General features: G+C 47.3%; 1 protein-coding gene across 1 annotated transcript in view; it reads left to right on the forward strand.

Moving 5' to 3' along the window:
- Nucleotides 1-19,259, forward strand: part of IFT43 (intraflagellar transport 43) — a 110,477-nt gene that overhangs the window by 73,128 nt on the left and 18,090 nt on the right. Inside the window, exons 4-5 of the mRNA XM_052646371.1 lie at nt 7,912-7,944; nt 8,582-8,628. Coding sequence (XP_052502331.1) covers nt 7,912-7,944; nt 8,582-8,628 — 80 coding nt within the window. The remainder of the gene's footprint in view (nt 1-7,911; nt 7,945-8,581; nt 8,629-19,259) is intronic.

A 19,259-nucleotide genomic window follows, 5' to 3' on the forward strand; every position in this document is an offset into this window, starting at 1 on the left:
AATATGTATCCCCTCGTTCCATCCGTGAGCAGTATCAGCGTCTGTGTTTCTGGGGTTGACACCTACGTGGAAGAGCATCTTGTTCCCGTCTGTCAGCACGTCCAGCCAGTTCCTCCGCCCTTCTCATTCCCAGCCACCACCCTTTGTATTTCAGCCGCACCAGCTCCCCTGCTCTTTTCTGAGTACACCTGGCCCTTTTGCGCCCCCCTGCCTTTATTCAGGTTTTTTTCCTCCTGTGACTTTTCTGCCAGTTTCAAGCACATTTTCTAGGGAGTCTCTCCAGCATCACCCAACCGGAAGGATTGGTTCTGTCTTTCGTGCTACCATGATATTTTGCTCTGACCTCACTTTTTCTTTTGGGCTTCCCTAGTGGCTCAGGTGGTAAAGAATCTGTCTGCAGTACGGGAGACCCAGGTTCAATCCCTGGGTTGGGAAGATCCCCCGGAGAAGGGAATGGCTGTGCGCTCCAGTATTCTTGCCTGGAGAATCCCATGGACAGAAGAGCCTGGCGGGCTACAGTCCATGAGGTCACAAGAGTCAGATACAATTGAGTGATCAACACACTTGTTCTGTTATATCTGGGCCGTAATAGAAGCAGCAGTGGATGAGGGAATGTTGGTTTCTGGTTCCAGCTGCGTGTCCAGCTCGCCTTGGGTCTGTAATGAAGTTGGTTTGCATCTCCTGGTCTCTTTATTTCCTCACCTATAAGATGTGCAGCTGGGATGGTGGCCGCAGTCTTTCAGGCACTGCGGTGGGTAAGACTTCTGGAGGCATTACTGCCATCTCTATAATGTTCTTTTTCTGCAGCCAAATTGTAAAATCCTGAGCAAAAGATCCACAAATCCCAACACCTGCCGTTTGTTCTAAATAAAATTGTGTTCATTCAAGGTACCTAAGATCTAGAGGTGTACTTTATTCATATCAGGCATATACATACATATTATATGTTCCCATAATTATTTTTAGCTACTGAGACTATTTCTGTATATTTCAATCTTTTTTTTTCCTCCTGATAAATAAGTGCTTCTCTTGAGTTTGAATCAGAACAAAGATGTTGTTTTGAATCTGACCAGCAGGGGGCAAACTTCACCCAGGAATTGCCTTGTAATGCCCTATCCCTTCCACTTGGTAGGGCTTGGGAATCTACAGATAGGATTTGGAGGTGGTTCTTCATCTTTCTACTAGACACCTTGTTTGCTGATAATGCCATTAAGAGCTAGCTGTACTCTAAGGTGATCTAAAACTCCAAAGTGCCAGAATTTGGGTGCTGGGGAGTTCTTGTTTGTTTTTAAAAAGAAAGGAAAACCAACAATACCTAGAAAAACATTCTAGACACTAAATGCATGAATGGCAAGAATTAGGAACCCAGGGGGAAAGAGTGGGGGTTTCACCTTTCAGGAGAGATTTTCAGTGAAGAGAAATCTTTTAGCCAAAGAAAACTTCAGTTCATGAGAACTCTCTGGTTGTTCATCAGTATTGTAGGTGTGGGGACACTTAGAGCAGAGGGACCCCAGTTTAGTGATCCACTGCCTGACGCTGAATGGACCTGGTAGCCGAGATTACAATGGAAGATTTCTCGTCTGCTCAGATCCGGGTTTTTGCTGTGAAGGCTCATTTGCTGGGTCATACAATTTATAAAGTAGAGCCTCGATGTTGGATGTACTGGTGATGTGTTATATGATCTGGGACAAATGACCTCCCCTCTCTCACATCTTGGTAAAACTGACCTCAGCGAGGTTTGTGAGATTTTTATTGGACATTTAAGAATTATGAGAGTTGAAAACCTCTCAAGAAAGTGGTATTTTGCCTGCTCTTCCTCCAAAGGAGTGATATGTTTTGAAAATATAAGGTGGCTTTAGCTTCACTTGAGCTGGTCTCTCACTCCTGCTCTTGCCCTTGCTAAGTATTTAAGAATTTGGTCCCTGGATGCAGAGTTTCTTCTTTTTGTCACGGGAGCCCTGTAAGCCCCTTACGGTGGCTTTAGCGCTTCGCTCATGGGCAACAAGTTGTACTAGTAACCACTTGTCCAAACCCTTCACATCCCTCACCAGTTAGAGGCTGTGGCCCAGGCGGGGTGGGCCAGTAGAGTGTCTTCCACTGGGCTCTTCCATGTCCAGCACTTTGATCTATTTTAAGCCTGTGCTGTCTTGCAGCAGGGAGGTGAGTCTAGGGTCCAATATGTGCTGTGGATATTAAGAGACTTCAAGGACACTTCCCCCCATTTATCCCAGTTATGTCCCCTGCTAAAATAGGTTAACGGTGTCTAATTAACCACTGAACATTGTCATGCCGCATAAAGATAGCATCCTGGCTGTTCTCTGAGCCGTGGTACTTTATCTCCATTTAGATCTCTGCGGTATTCCATTAAACTCTAGAGCAACATTTTAACTGAGATGATGTCTACATTAGGGCCGCCTTTCACCCTTCAGCACGTGACCCGTGTAGGCAGCAGCTGAGGCCTTCTGCCTGATGCAGGAGGGCAGGCAGAGGAGATGGGCTGCACAGGCGGGGAGGGATTTCACATTGAGGTCCTCTGCCGCTGAGCCCCAGGGTGAAACCGAGCACCCGGGATCGGGCTGTGGTTCTGTGTTGCCGCAGGCATGAGATGTGCTGGAAGCCGTCAAGCTTGTCCTCCGCTCACCAAAATCATGCCCAGTGCATGTCAGCATGGTCTCTAAATGTCAAAAGAAAGGAACTGCATCTGAGCAGAGGAAGTGTGGAAAGGCGAGGACATGGAGGGAAGGGTGACCTGGCTAGATGGGGTCTCTTCTCTGCCATTACATGAGCTGTCAGGCTGTAAATAAAATAACACGAACAGTCACACAGAACAATTAAGCCAACATTAACTACCCCGCGGTACAAAGCTGTCGTGCTACTCTAAGTCTTATAGCCTCGTCTCCTCGTGGAAAATTTGAATTGAATTTGAAGCAGAATGTAGAATGAGCCCTTTCCCTGGTCAGCAGAGCTGCCTGCCTGCCTGTATCATGTAGGGGTTAAGAACTGGAATTTGTATTCTGGCCCAATCACTTTCTAGCTGGGTGACTTTAGTCAAATTAACTTTACTTCTCTGAGCTCCAGGCTCCTCATCTATAAAAGGGAGCACGTTAAAGAAGATAATGTGATAAATAAATAAGGTAATAAGTCATGCTTATATAGTGTTATATAACAGTGATATATAAATAAGAGTGCCTAGCACCCAGCAAGCTCTATAAATGGTAACTGTTGCTATCATCAGCCATCAGCTTTACAGGTCTGTAGGGGCGAGGGCCTGGGAAGGGTCTTTTCCCTGAGAATTGAGGGTGAATGTGTGGAGCTGAGGAGGAAAACACCTAGTGTGTGGATGGTAGAGAAGTGGGGGTGAACACCAGGAGGAGACTGATTGAGTGTGTAGCTGAAGGACTGGACTTTAAAGAAAAGTAGGGAAAAACCAAGGGACTCTTCTGTTGGTCCAGCGGTTAAGACTCCTCTCTTCCAATGCAGGGGACACAGGTTCGATCCCTACTCAGGGAACTAAGATCCCGCATGCTGTGTGGCACAGCCAAAAGATAAAAACAAATAAAAATAATTTTAAAATAAACAAAATAAAAATAAAATAGGGAAAACCAGACAATGACCCTAACCTTGAAGTCTCCACCTGGGAACTCAGTGTTTAAAGAACAGACAGCTTCACATGAAGCTGAGCAATCTTGGTGACTTGAAAAGCTCCACACAGAGAGGGCCATGGTTTCCCTTCTTGGGAAGTTACCCACCAGGTCCAGCCATCCCTCGCTGCAGAGGGAGACCAGGGTGCCCTTACTCCTGCCACCCTGTCTCCCAAGGTGGGAGGTGAGGGAGAACATGTACTCTCATTGTCCCGAGTTAAAGCTTCATTCTGCAAAATGGCCAAAGCAATCAGCAAGTGATGGAGTAGCTCTTAAAAAGAAACCTGGCATTTAATTAACTTTTCAAAGTGCTGGTTCAGCAACCTCTGTGTTTTACATTTTGAATATTGAACAAGCATCTCTAATAGGACCTGAATTGCTTCTGGGCCTCCCCAGGTGGAGGGCGCCTGCTGAGCTTTTACGAACACCGGGGAATCCCAGCTGAGTCTTGGGAAGGCCAGTTCAGGGTCACTCTGGAATGGAGCCTTCAGTCCATGAGGCCGTTTCCTTCCTCCCCTCAGCCTGTCACCTGTGTTAGGAGAAAGGGCTTCCCTGGTGGCTCAGGTGGTAAAGAATCTGCCTACAATGCAGGAGACCCAGGTTCGATCCCTGGGTTGGGAAGATCCCTTGGAGAAGGGAATGGCTACCTACTCCAGGATTCTTGCCTGGAGAATTCCATGGACAGAGGAGTCTGGTGGGCTGCAGTCCATGGGGTCGCAAAGAGTCGGACACGACTGAGCGACTGACACACACAGAGGAGAAAGTAGGCAACTCGGAAGGACGAGGCAGAAAGGCTTACCTCCTGCTGCTTAGTAACGAGTGAGTTCAGTCTGCTCTCTGACATAAGGTTTCAAGCCGAGATTTTCACATCCATGACTAGGTTCCTTTTCTAGAAATTACTCCTTCGGGGGGCATGGGGTGACGCCAGCACATGGACACTGCAAAAGCTTCCCAGGGGTGATTCTCTTGTGGTCCACTGGTTAAGAGCTCCTCATGTAAAGGATTCTCTCATGCTTTCAATGAGCTGTCTGTTGTCTCCTATAAGTATGGAAAACATGCGAGCCCAGTAAATCCAGTGTTCGGGGAGCCCAGGGGACAGCTAAGAATCAGTGGGTACCTGCTTTTGCAAGGGTTTGGGGCAGCGCATTTGGAATCTGGGGCGGAAGGTGGGAAATGGGAGTCTCGTTTCAGCCTCACCACCGACCGGCTCTGTGGCGTGGACAGAAGCCTCTGGTCCCAGTCTGTGTGTGACATGGTGCTCCCAGAGTCTGCGGTTGCCTCCTTTTCAGAACTACTGCTGCTAGACCCGAGAGTCTCTGAAGATCCCAGTGTGCTGTGTCTCTATACAGCGGGCTCACCAGTATGATAACTGCCAGGCTCCCAAACCCTCTCACAGCACTTCTGGGGGAGCTACAAGGGTGGTGAGAGACCAGAAGCCGGGGCAGAGCTGGCCGCCGCTCTGCAGTCCTCAGGGTTGGACCGGCTCACACCGTGTCCCTGGAAATGTGTCTGCGAGGAAGAGATGATCCAGAACCTGCTGTCCCCTCCATCAGTCTCCACCCACCCACACAGCCTGGGAGAGACAGGGACTGCAGCCCCACGTCCTTCCTTCTCAGGTTACCTGCTGGGCAGTGATAGAACACCACGTTTTCTTTTTTTTTTTTAAACCTGTCACCAGCAATTTTAAAAAAATGCACTCTCCATCATGACTGGGAATATCCGTATATAAACCTAAAAAAAAAACTTACATCATATTTGTCTTTACTATTTGCAAAACATTCTCTTCGCTATTCTTTGCTATTGAAAACAAGATTAAAAAAGAAAGGCTGGTGGTGATCCTCTAAATGGGTTTCACGGCTCGCTAATGGGTCACGACCTGTGGTTTGAAAATCCTTGTGCTAGACTTCACGTCGCTGCACGGCCTGAGGTGCTTTGGGGACTGACTGAGCAGGTATAGTAAATCTGTGAAGTGGGGGTCATTTCAGAATAGCCCCTTGGCTTATATCACCGAGGAACAGAAGCTACTTGCATAGTCACGGTTCTGTAAAGAAATGCACCCTCTGCCTGCCTGAAGCATGCTTCCCCCTGCCTTTTGCTTTCTCACATTTGGTAGCTGCATGGCTGCAGGAAATGCTTCACTTGCTTCTTCAAGCCAGCACCGCAGGCTCAGTGATAAAGAGCTGGTTCAGTTCAGCCGCTCAGTCGTGTCCAACTCATTGTGACCCCATGGACTGCACAGCACACCAGGCCTCCCTGTCCATCACCAACTCCCAGAGTTTACTCAGACTCAGGTCCATTGAGTTGGTGATGCCATCCAACCATCTCATCCTTTGTTGTCCCGTTCTCCTCCCGCCTTCAATCTTTCCTAGCCTCAGCTAGTAGGAACCTCCAGTTCTTAGGAGGGCAGAGCTCAGGCTCCCAGTGGGGAGGGCGTTGGGCACAGCCCAGCTTCCCTGAGTTTTCCTTAAGGGAATGTATGTGCAGTATTGCCAGTGTTCATATTTGAAGAATTCAGAAATCCAGATTTTTTTGTTTTGTACAAAATATACCAATTTGGACACCAAATTCATGTTAGAACAAAATGAAACCAAACCAAAATAAGCAGTGGTGTGGCGCGGCCCAAACTTACCTGAAAGTGGCCCACTCTTCTACAGGCAGGGTTTCACGCCATTTCTCTGGGGCCCGACACAAATTCCCACTAGGCTTTCCATCTCCCAAGCAGAAGGCTCACCCAGAACCTGCTATTTCTGGCAGGAGAGATGGAGAGACAGACAGACAGACAGAATGCCACCTGAGGACATCCCTGCCCTCCATCCCTGGGGGCCTTGGTCTCTAGTTCCAACTCCTTCCCTGGGGGATGCAATGAGATGCGGGAAGATCCTGGGCTACCCCGAGAGTGGGGCGGAGCAGGACGTGGGCTCAGCAGCAATTACACCGATTCAGATGATGAGTGAATAAATGGCAATTAATCAGCCTTCCCCCGAAGAGTAGCCTTATCATTATGGTTTCCTTCAGACTGAGTCACTGCTGCTCCTTCCCCTGGCACAGGCTTCGGAAGGAACGATTCTGTTACTCCTGAGGGTAACCAGGGACGGCACTGCCCCTTCTGTAGAGCGGGACGGTGCTGGCCTGGGCAACCACCTTCCTGAAGCCTGTTCCTCTCTTCTGATCCCGGTTTCCATACAAGCCTTCCTGCTGCTGGTGACAGAGGGCTGGGTCCTTCGGACAGCAGGTTTATAGTGTTCAACTTCACCACAACAGTCAGAGGCAGTGGTCCCAGGGTTTACTTTATCTTTTGCCTCTTGGGGAGAATTATTTGCATTTTTGCAGAAGGTGCCGGTTGATTCCGAGGTTTTTCCTGGGGAGGGACTTCTCAGGCGTCCTGCCTCCCAGCCATTAAGGCATTGCCATCACCCTGTGCCCACATGGATCATGGTGATTGATTTCTGACTTAAAAGATTTCATAAAGAAAACAAATACTCTGTTATCACAGAGATCATCACACATACAGAAAAGTAATCTCTGCGTAACGCACGCTCAAATTCCCAGGAATTCTAATCCAAGCAGGTCACTACTGAGCCTCTGAGAAACGCTGGTCTTAAGTCTTCTAAGTAAGATGGGCTAAAGGCTGACAACTGTTAAAGTTAAGATGTATTCCCCCTCCCCTAGACAGCTGATCTAGAAATTTCTCACTGCTGGGCCCAGCGATCTGCATGTCTGACAAGCTTCCCGGATGATCCGTATACACGTTCAGGTTGGAGAACCTGGGCCTCACATAAGCGTGTGAACAGGCCACCATCACTCAAGGGCCTTGCGGTCCTTCCCATTGGGGAGGCAAGAAGTCAGGCCTGAACTGCACGGCTGGTTCATCCCCTTCTGCTCACGGGGAGCTACGTGTGTTAGCACAACAGCTCCAAACAAGACTCACGGCCTCAGTCCTAAGAGCATGCTCCTGTAAACTGATCAGTTAATTGTTGAAAGAAAAAGAAGGCAGAGTGTCATCCACACCGCTTTTGAGTTTTGAGCTTCTCCTTCAATTTAAGCACTTGAGCTCAACAACTTAATGTGGAGACATGCTGAAAAAAGGGCGTAAGAAGGCATCACCGTCATTGTCTCTCATCGGTTTGCCTTGGTCTATAAAGAGGAATCCAGACAGACAGATCACTTGAGTTATTCTCATTTACCCCACTTTTGAAACACCCCTCCAGTGTCCCACGCCAGTGCAGAGACTAGCAGTTTCTCATAAACTTTGTCCCTCTCTCTTTTTCAGGTCACGGAGGAGGGCTTCTGAGGAAATAGAAGAGTATGTTTCCAGTATTCTTACGGCATCCCGTGTGATCCTAGTCAGCCCTGTGGTCTGTGTAGTCCTCATCAGTTCAGCCTTTGTTGAACGCAGCATCCGAATATAGACAGTGGGGAGCAGGCTGCGCTCGGGCTGGAGATCAGAGCAATAGTCAGGGGCTTAGCGGATGCTGCTTCTGCAGCTGAAGGGCTGGACTCTGGCGTGGATGGCCATGTCCTGTCTCCCACGCCCTGGTTCTTAGATTGTACGTTCAGGTGTCAACAGTACTGACCCTTAGGTTCTGCTTTATCGATGAAGATGGGCCGAAGTAACACCAGCCTTCTAATCCTAGCCTCCTCCACAGACATATCAAAGAGAAAGAAGGCAGGTTCCCAGGGCGAGATGGAGTGTGCAGGTAGGGTGGGAGGAACATCCCTTCGCAGTCCGTGTGGTGCTGCTGGTGGGATGGTACAGCTTGTGTGCCTTGCACGGCAGACCAAACTGACAAAGCAGGCCTGACCAAGCTGGTGGAGGAAGGTGGGTCCAGAGACATTTTCACCTAGGAAAAGGAATGGAAGCAGTCAAAACACAATAGGTTGTTCCTTCCTGTGTTTGAAACTCACTTCCTCCTTTCTTTTCCTTCTTTTTTGGGGGGCAGCCACCGCCTCAGACAGCAGAGCCTGGATACATCAGATGACGGAGGAGGTAAGATGCCCGTGGAGGAAGTCAGAAGGGCTTCCAGAGACATCCCAGAGCATCTCCTGGGCTACAGCCAAGGTGCCACTTGCTGCAGGCTTTACTGGACACGTCCCTGTGGCCTCGTCCTGGCCTGTGGGTTGCGTCATCTGTGCCTGGCTGAGTGCTGCTGCCTCTGCCTGGGATTCCTCCCCACTTCCTTATCCACTAATCCTCCTTGTCCTTCAGCACTCGGCCAGACGCATCACTTCCTCTGAACTGTCTTCCCTTGCCATCCCACCCACCGTCTGTGACTCAGGTGTTGTTTCTCCCTGCACCCACAACCTCCTGGGCAAACCTCCATTGTAACGACCACCCCCCACAGCAATAATAGCTGGTACTTATTGGTTCTTTATTATGTCTCAGGCACTGTTCTCCCAATTTATAGATGCTGAAGCGTTTCATTTTCACAGCAGCCCTACGAGGTAGCACTGTTATTATCCCACTTTTAGATTTGAGGAAACGATGAAGTTGGCTGTGGTCACAGGGATAAGTGACCGTCATGCTTTAATGCTTTATTGGCTCAGCTGTTCTTCCCACCAGGCTCTCAGCTCCTTGATAGTGGACACCTTGTCCTATTTATCTTTGCATCTCTAGTGCATGGCACATAGTTAGTTAAAGGCTGACGCTGTAAATGAGGGAGAAACAGTGCTTCAGTGGCTAACAGCCATGTCACAGCTGAAGCCCGTGTTCAGAACTCGAAAAGAGAGAAAGTTTGTGTGTACCTTTTGCAGGAAACCTACTAGAGGGGAGGTCATCTTTAGGACCTGAATGATCAAAGCCTCTTTTTTAACTTACATATTTACCCTTTCCTCAGTCTGTTCCTTTGTGTAGAACTCAATTTCCATCTGGTATCATTTACCTTGTGCCTGAAGCACTTCATGTAAAGTTTTATTTTTTTGTAGAGTGGGTCCTCTGGCAAGAGATTCTCTCAGTCTTGTTCGTCTGAAAAATGTCTTTACTTTTCACCAGATGAAGGATTCTGGGCTGATGCCTCGGTTTTTCCTTTCAGTCTTTGAGGTACTTGGTTCATCGTCCGTTGGCTTGCTTTGTCTCCTGAGAAGCCGGTGGTCATCCTTATCTCTGCTCCCCTGTATGCACTGTCATTTTGTCCTGCTTTTAAGACTTATTTTCCCTTGCCTGTTATTCTCAGCAATTTGGTCGCGATGTGCCTTGTTGTGGGTTGCTTTGGGTTTATCCTACTTGAACATCTTGAGTCTGTGGATTTGTGGTTTCCATCAGATTCAGATCATTGTGGCCATTGTTTCTTTGGGTTTCATTGAAGCATGGTTGATGTACAGTATTATGCTGGTATCAGGTGTACCATGTGTTGATTTGACCTTTGCACCCATTAGTGATCTCATGATAAATCCGTCCCCATGCAAGTTGTTACGATTTTATTGACCATATTCCTCACGCTGCACGTAACTTCCCAGCGGTTTATGTACTTTATCACCGGAAGTTTGTACCTCTTAATGCTGTTCCCCAGTTTCACCCCGCCCCCTGCTCTGGCAGCCGTCTGTTTGTTCTCTGTCTGTTTAAGTCTGTTTTTGTTTTGTGTTTGTTTTGTTTTTTAGATTCGACACATAAGTGAGATCATGTGGTATTTGTCGTCCTCTGTCTGATTTATTTCACTTAAGCCTAATACCCTCTAGGTCCATCCATGGTGTCACAAGCAGCAAGATTTCATTTTTTCATGGCTGAGCAACATTCCACTATGTATGTATATATATACACATATATATGTTTGTGTGTGTATATATATATTCTGTGCTAAGTCATTTCAGTCATGCCTGACTCTTTGCAACTCCATGGACTATAGTCCACCAAGCTCCTCTGTCCATGGGATTTTCCAGGCAAGAATCCTAAAGTGGGTTGCCATTTCCTTCTACAGGGGATCTTCCTGACCCAGAGATCAAACCTGGGTCTCCTGTATCTCCTGCATTGGCTGATGGGTTCTTTACCACTAGCAACCCACTCCAGTGTTCTTGCCTGGAGAATCCCAGGGACAGCAGAGCCTGGTGTGCTGCCATCTATGGGGTCACACAGAGTCGGACACGACTGAAGTGACTTAGCAGCAGCAGCACCACCACCACCTGGGAAGCCCCATATGTATGTATGTATATATAAAAGCGACTTAGCACACAGCACACACACATACACATATATATATGCACATACATATATATACACACATATACATATGTATGTATGTGCTTTGTGCTAAGTTGCTTCACTCATGTCTGGACTCCAACTCTTCGACTGTAGCCTGCCCAGCTTCTCTGTCCGTGGGATTCTCCAGGCAAGAATGCTGGAAAGGGTTGCCATTTCCTCCTCCAGGGGATCTTCCTGACCCAGGGATCAAACCCTGTGTCTCTTCAGTTCAGTTCAGTTCAGTCTCAGTCATGTCCGACTCTTTGCGACCCCATGAACTGCAGCACACCAGGCCTCCCTGTCCATCACCAACTCCTGGAGGTCACTCAGACTCATGTCCGTCGAGTCAGTGATGCCATCCAGCCATCTCATCCTCTGTCGTCCCCTTCTTCTCCTGCCCCCAATCCCTCCCAGCATCAAAGTCTTTTCCAATGAGTCAACTCTTCGCATGAGGTGACCAAAGTACTGGAGTTTCAGCTTTAGCATCATTCCTTCCAAAGAAATCCCAGGGCTGATCTCCTTCAGAATGGACTGGTTGGCTCTCCTTGCAGTCCAAGGGACTCTCAAGAGTCTTCTCCAACACCACAGTTCAAAAGCATCAATTCTTGGGCGCTCAGCCTTCTTCACAGTCCAACTCTCACATCCATACATGACCACTGGAAAAACCATAGCCTTGACTAGACGGACCTTAGTCGGCAAAGTAATGTCTCTGCTTTTGAATATGCTATCTGGGTTGGTCATAACTTTTCTTCCAAGGAGTAAGCGTCTTTTAATTTCATAGCTGCAGTCACCATCTGCAGTGATTTTGGAGCCTAAAAAAATAAAGTCTGACACTGTTTCCACTGTTTCCCCATCTATTTCCCATGAAGTGATGGGACCGGATGCCATGATCTTCGTTTTCTGAATGTTGAGCTTTAAGCCAACTTTTTCACTCTCCTCTTTCACTTTCATCAAGAGGCTTTTTAGTTCCTCTTCATTTTCTGCCATAAGGGTGGTGTCATCTGCATATCTGAGGTTATTGATATTTCTCCCGGCAATCTTGACTCCAGCTTGTGTTTCTTCCAGTCCAGCATTTCTCATGATGTGCTCTGCATATAAATTAAGTCTCCTGAATTGACAGGCAGGTTCTTTACCACTAGCGCCACCTGGGAAGCCTTATATATGTGTGTGTATACACCATATATAGATAGATAGATAGATAGATAGATAGATAGATATACACACACACACATGCCATATCTTCTGTATCCATTCATCTATCAGTGGGCACTTAGGTTGTTTCTCAAGTCCCAGCCACCTAAACTTTGACCTGTGTCTCCTCAACCCCGCCAGACTGCCCCGTGCCCCACTCAGGGTTCCCTACCCTGTACCAGTGCCCGGGAAGCACCTCTAAGCAGAAGCTAGGGTGACGGCAGGGCCCACTTCATTCATTTCCCTGCCCTCAGGGGTCCCGGTTCTGTGTTACCTCTTGTCCACTGTGTGAAAGCAGCTGTTTCTTGTATTTTTTCTAGTTTTCTGATTGTTTATAGTAGGAAGGCAAGTCTGGTACCAGTTACTCTCTCATGGCCAGAAGTGGAATTCCAAAGCCTTCTATTAACTAACCTTTGCATGTGACTAAGGTGAAGGACAGAATTGAATCTGTGGAACATAGATGATTCTCTGTCCCATAGCTACTGCGCAGGATTAGAGTGAGACTCATATAGGACAATTATGAAATATGCTAGAAGGGTGATTAAAATACAGATTCACAGAGTTTGGGATGGACGTGTGCACACTGTTGTATTTAAAATGAATAAACAACAAAGGCCTACTCTATAGCACAGGGAACTCTGCTCAATGTTAAGTGCTGGCCTGGGTGGGAGGGGGCTTTTGGGGGAGAATGTCCTTAGTGCTTAGTTGTTCAGGCGTGTCCAGCTCTTTGTGACCCCATGAACTGTAGCCCACCAGGCTCCTCTGTCCATGGAAGTCTCCAGGCCAGAATACTGGAGTGGGTAGCTGTTCCCTTCTCCAGGGGATCTTCCCCAACCAGGGATCGAACCCAGGTCTCCCACATTGCAGGCCGATTTTTTTACCATCTGAACCACTGGGGAAGCCCTGGGGGAGAATGGATACATGCATAGGTATGGCTGAGTCCCTTTGCTGTCCGTCTGAAACCATCCCGACATTGTCAATTGGCTACACCCCAGAACAAAATAAAAAGTTTAAAAATACAGATTCTCAGGCCACTGGCAAAGCAGAAGCTGGGATTGGGGCCCAGGGAATCTGCATTAATTTAAGTAAGCTCCCCAGATAAATATTTTGCACACTGAAGTTTAACAACCCTGCTGTGATGCCTCCAAAGCCAGGACTGAGGACTGGAGGGGGAGTCATATGCACAAGTACTTCTATCTCATCTCATCCCAAAGGGGTATGAAGGTAGAAAGGTAGTCACTAGAGGTCAGGAATTGAGTCTGCACTCGCTCTAAGAGTTAGTAAGAGCCCCTGAGTCTCCTCCCATCTTTCTTCAGCCCTTTCATTGTTTTTCTGTTCTCTCTCATCAACAAGGTCATTATTTTTGCTAGATATTCTGCCTCAGCTCTTCTTACTCAGTTCTTCTCAGCTGCCAAGCTACTCCACCCACTATTAATTCCCAGTGGTGCTGGTCAACAAGGTACCCTGCGCTTCTGTCCCCAGAAGTCTGTCCTCCCAGACGTGTTCCTGGGACGTCCTCTGCCGCCACTACAGTGACAGCTGTGATGCTCACTGATTGGTGGTTTCCACCACACTTTGGGTCGGCCTGTCCTCAGAGGCTCTGTTGTTTCAGCCGTTGGTTACACAGGGCTGCAGAGCTACCACTCAGGAGGATGTGCCAATGGACTCAAGGAGGTGGGATCCCTACCAAGTGGTCAAGGTACAGTGTGCTTGGAAACTGTGATGCTGATGATGCTGGGGTACTCATTGAATTCCTGATCTGCAGAGGGTTTACTCAACTGGAACTCTTCACACCTCTTCCCAGCCTAGTTTGAACTTCTTTCCAACTCCCCTCAAAGGACTTCTGAAGTCTTACCTTCTCCATTTTTTTTCAATTGGGAGAAAAAGAAAGTGTTAGTCACTCAGTCGTATCCGACTCTTTGCAGACCCATGAACTGTAGCCCGCCAGGCTCCTCTGTCCATGGAATTCTCCAGGCAAGAATACTGGAGTGGGTTGCCATTCCCTTCTCCAAAGGATCTTCCCAACCCCAGGGTTCAAACCCGGGTCTCCTGCATTGCTGGCTGATTCTTGATGGTCTGAGCCACCAGGGCAGCCCTCAGTTGTGTGAAAATGCTCCATTTCAAGGAGTAACTATATCACAGCAAAACCCTCTGAGTACTGACGTTTATGTACATCATACATGCATCATTAGAAGGCGGTGCTGGTTGCCACTGTGGTGTCATCATGTTAGAATCAAATTGTTGCAGCTTTTGGCGTCTCTGTGCACCATGTTGCCCAGGCCTGCCGTTTGACGTGTTGAGAGGTTGAGGCTTAAGCACTATTACTCGGAATCATCAGGCTGAATAGGGACTCGGGTCCTCTGACTCCCAGGGGCACCTTCTGTCCTCGTGCCGTGGCCTCCACCAGCACCACTGCCACCACCAGCGTTACCAAACATTCCCATGTGCTAGCTGTCAAGCCTGCTGCTGCCTAGTGCTGCACACTTTTTTTCTCATCTAATTCTCAAAACAAATCTGTGGGAGAGGTCTTTTTTTAATATCAGTTTTTTTGAGGTCTGATTTGCATATGATAGACTGCATTCGTTCGAAGTGCACAGTGTGAAGTGTTACAGCTGTGTATACCCAGTGACACCTCCACCACCATCAATGTACAGAACATTCCCATCACGCCCGGAAGTTGCTCTCACTCTTTTCAGTCCATCCTCCCTCTGCCCCTGTCTCTAGGCAACTGTGGTCTCTCTCTCTTTTTTTTTTTTTTGTCATGATAGAGTGGTTTATAGTTTCTAGAATTTTAGACACTGAATCATACATATGTATGCTTTTGTGTTTGACTCTTTTCACTCATTAGAACGATTTTGAGATGCATCCAGCTCGTTGCATGTATCATTACCTGGTTCATTTTTATTGATAATATTCCATTACATGGATACATAGCACATTTTGGTTATCTTGGTTATCTATTCACTGGTTAGACATTTTAATGGGTCATCATCCCCATTTTAAGGATGGGGAGGCTAAGGCATAGAAAGGCAACTTTGCCGAAGGTCACACAACTGGTAAGTGACAACACCAGGATTTGGAAGGCAGCTGTGTTCACCATGTATTACTAGCACAGCGCAGCCCAGCACCAGGATTTGAATGCATATCTTGGCCCAGAGTCCTTGCTCTTGGCCTCTGGGCTGTAACAAATAGCACGACCCTCTGCTGTGTTGGCATCTCCTTGTGCAAGTCAGTAGTGTAAATATCAGCTCCCCAGTGTGTAAGATAGATTGATAGGATGGCATGATTGATAGGATGCTTGATGCAATTCCATTAAGGAAGGAGAGAAGAAAGTTGCTGTTTTCGGAGAATACCTCTGGTATTCTTTTCCCTTTCGTAAACTTGGACTGTGAAATTTGTGATTTGACCTTGATTTGGGCTCTACGAGTTTGAAGCAAAAAAAGCCTTTCTTGTCAGAGTACACTTGATGTTACCTTCTAGGAAGTATGTCTCTGCCCTGGCATAAATCTGTTTGCCATGCAGTTATCCCTGAGTCCTTTAATGGAAAATCAGTTCATATGTTACACTTCACACTCGACTTAGTCCATTTCACCGTATGTGAATGTTTAGAATCCATTTTGCAGTAGGAATCATATGTTACATATAACTAGTCTCTAGAATGATCTTTGCTCAGAGAATTACTTGGTTGGCTAGTTAAGCCTGCTCCTTTGAACTTAGAATAACCAGTGGGTGGGGAAACTCCATGAATAATTGCCCTGAACCGTCCATGGACGCTCATTCGGCAATGACGTTAAACAGATCTCTGGGCACCTGTGAGGAAACCTCCTGGTTCCCTCAATAAAATCACATCTGGGGGCTTCTCTGTCGGCTCAGTGTTAAAGAATCTGGAGACATGGATTCGATCCCTGGTTTGGGAAGATCCCACATGCCTCGGAGCAGCGGAGGCCATGTGCCTATGCTCTAGAGCCTGGGAGTTGCAACTACGGAGCCCACGTGCAACTACAGAAGTCTGCACACCCTCGACCCCATGCGCCACAACAGGAGAAGCCACCGCAACGAGAAGGCTGGACACAGCAACTAGAGAATAGCCCCCGCTCTCTGCAACTAGAGAAAAACCCACGCAGCAGCCAAGACCCAGCACAGCCAAATGAATAAATACATTTTTTAAATTAAAAAAATAAAATCACATCCGGGTTCTTTGAGATCATCAGTGAGGTGTATTCTCACCTGGGAAGGGGCTACTCCTCTTCTGGTACTTGGTAGGGCTGGATGATTGACGAGCCAGCTCAAAGGAGAAGCTGAATCACCAGGAATAGAAGTGAGGAGCCAAGTTCCAGGGCCTCCTCTGAGCATCTTGGAGATGAAGCTTCACCGAGGAAAGCCAGGGGGTCTTCATGAAACGTCTCCTGTGGGCAGTGCTGCTCCAGGTCTCAGAAATGGTGGTGAGTGAGACAGTCCCTGCCCTCCAGGATTCTCTGGTCTAGTGAGACATGCCCAGCCTTCTTTCCTCCTCCTCTTTTATATGGACTTTGAGGAGCCATGTCTCTTGAGATATATTTTTCATCATTCAGCCTCCCTAGATCACTCTTCAAAAGATGTTTCTGCTTTAATTTATTAGTTTATTTATTTTTGGCTGTACTGAGCAGCATGTGGGACCTTACTTTCCAGACCAGGGATTAAACCTGCATCCGCTGTATTGGAAACATGGAGTTTTGACCACTGGAGCGCCAGAGAAGTCCTAGATCTCTCTTGATACCTGGTGCTCCTCCTCCTTCCCTGGGGAAGAAGCTGAGGGAGAGAAGAGAAACACATCCTCTTGTTTATTGATGTTTCCCTCAGGCTTCTGAGGGAAGAGAACAGAAAAACAGAGAAACGAAGGAGCTGTTGGAATGGGACGTGTTTTCTGAATGAGAAGCAGAGAGTAAGTGCTGTGCAGAGGTGGTGTGGTTAACCAGAGGGTATTGCAGAGGGACTGTTTGCAAGTCCAAGGAAGGCTGTGAACTCAAATGTTTCTAGGGACTCGGCAGAGAACTTGGAACAGCAGGCGTGTTTGACCATAAAGAATGGTGAGGCCTGTGGTGAGCTTGGAGGGAGATGGCATGACCTGAAAGTTGTCAAATTCATATTTTAAAGAATGACAAGTTTTAAATGTCACTGTATGAACAGAACAAAACGCATCTTCAAGTTGGGGTAGGCCTTTAGGAAGCGATTTGTAAATCCTTCGTAAGACCTTGCAAACATCCATTGGATCATAGAAAAGCAAGGGAATTCTAGAGAAACATCTGTTCTGCTTCATTGACTACACTACAGCCTTTGACTGTGTGGACCACAACAAACTGTGGAAAACTCATAAAGAGTTGGGAATAGCAGATCACCTTACCTGCCTCCTGAGAAACCTGTATGCAGGTCAAGAGGCAACAGTTACAACTGGACATGGAAGAAGGGACTGGTTCAAAATTGGGAAAGGAGTATGCCAAGGCTGTATATTGTCACCCTGCTTATTTAACTTATATGCAGAGTACATCATGTGAAATGCCAGGCTGGATAAATCACAAGCTGGAATCAAGGTTCCTGGGAGAAATATCAACAACGTCAGATATGCCGATGATACTACCCTAATGGCAGAAAGCAAAGAGGAATTAAAGAGCCTCTTGATGAAAGTGAAAGAGGAGAGTGAAAAAACTGTCTTAAAACTCAACATGCAAAAAACTAAGATCAAACTCAAACTCATGTCCATTGAGTCGGTGATGCCATCCAACCATCTCATCCTCTGTCACCCTCTTCTCCTCCTGCCCTCAATCTTTCCCAGCACCAGGGTCTTTTCTAGTGAGTTGGCTTGTCGCATCAGGTGGCCAAAGTATTGGAGCTTTGTGATTCAGTCCCATCACTTCATGGCAAATAGATGGAGGAAGAGAGGAAACCGTGACTTATTTTATTTTCTTGAGCTTCAGAATCACTGCGGACAGTGACTGCAGCCATGAAATTAAAAGACGCTCACTTCTTGGAAGAAAAGCTCTGACAAACCTAGACAGTGTATTAAAAAGCAAAGATACCACTTTGCTGACAAAGGTCTGTGTAGACAAAGGTCTGTATAGTCAAAACTATGATTTTTCTAGTAGTCATGTATGGATGTGAGATTAGGACCATAAAGAAGGCTGAGCCCTGAAGAATTGATGCTTTTGAATTGTGGTGATGGAGAAGACTCTTGAGAGTCCCTTGGACAACACAGAAATCAAACCAATCAATCCTAAAGGAAATCAATGTTGAATATTCTTTGGAAGGACTGATGCTGAAGCTTCAATACTTTGGCCACCTGATGCGACAAGCCAGCTCACTAGAAAAGACCCTGGTGCTGGGAAAGATTGAGGGCAGGAGGAGAAGAGGGTGACAGAGGATGAGATGGTTGGATGGCATCACCGACTCAATGGACATGAGTTTGAGCAAACTCCGAGAGATAGTGAAGGACGGAGAAGCCTGGCACGCTGCAGTCCATGGGGTCGCAAAGCATCATGACACAGCTTAGCAACTGAACAACAACAGACAACAGAATAAGACCTTGGAGGGCTCTGCTCTAAAGGAACACTGAACTCTGTTGAGGAGACAAAACATGAAAAATGAAAGTCTATACAAGGATTAAGTAACTAAAGTAGCAGTGTAGTGAGTGGCAAAGTTAACAAGTGGCTATTGTGTCCGGGAGTTGGTGATGGACAGGGAGGCCTGGCGTGCTGCAATTCACGGGGTCGCAAAGAGTCGGACACGACTGAGCGGCTGAGCTGAACTGATTGTTATATTAGTGATTTCCTTGTTAAGTGCTTTGAAGTGTGGGCTGCTGGCCCTTCAGGAAGAAAGTAGAACTTGCTCGGGTCCTGTAGGCTAGATAGGATTAGGTTAGGCAGAGAAACGTGCACAGCCTTCCACGGTAAACTCCCTTGCATCAGGAGTGACTCCACTTGGAGGGTGAATAAGGAATTCACTGTCACCAGGAGAGAAGCTGGTTCTCCAGATCTAAGCCCTGATTCTGGGCCATTCTCAACTACGCATATTCAACATCCTCATGTAAACCACCTTTCATGAAGTTTGAGGATTGCCAGTCATCTGATTTGCTGGTTCTGGGTAGGCTCGCAGCTAGAACCGATAAAGTGCTTCAGGAAAGGTGGGATTCGTGGTGATGGAGAATAGCTGAGAACAGTAGATAGCTCTGTGTTCAGTTGCTCAGTCATGTCCAACTCTTTGTGACCCTGTGGACTGCAGCCTGC

The sequence above is a fragment of the Budorcas taxicolor genome, chromosome 10, assembly GCF_023091745.1.
Source record: "Budorcas taxicolor isolate Tak-1 chromosome 10, Takin1.1, whole genome shotgun sequence".
NCBI classification, from domain to species: domain Eukaryota; kingdom Metazoa; phylum Chordata; class Mammalia; order Artiodactyla; family Bovidae; genus Budorcas; species Budorcas taxicolor.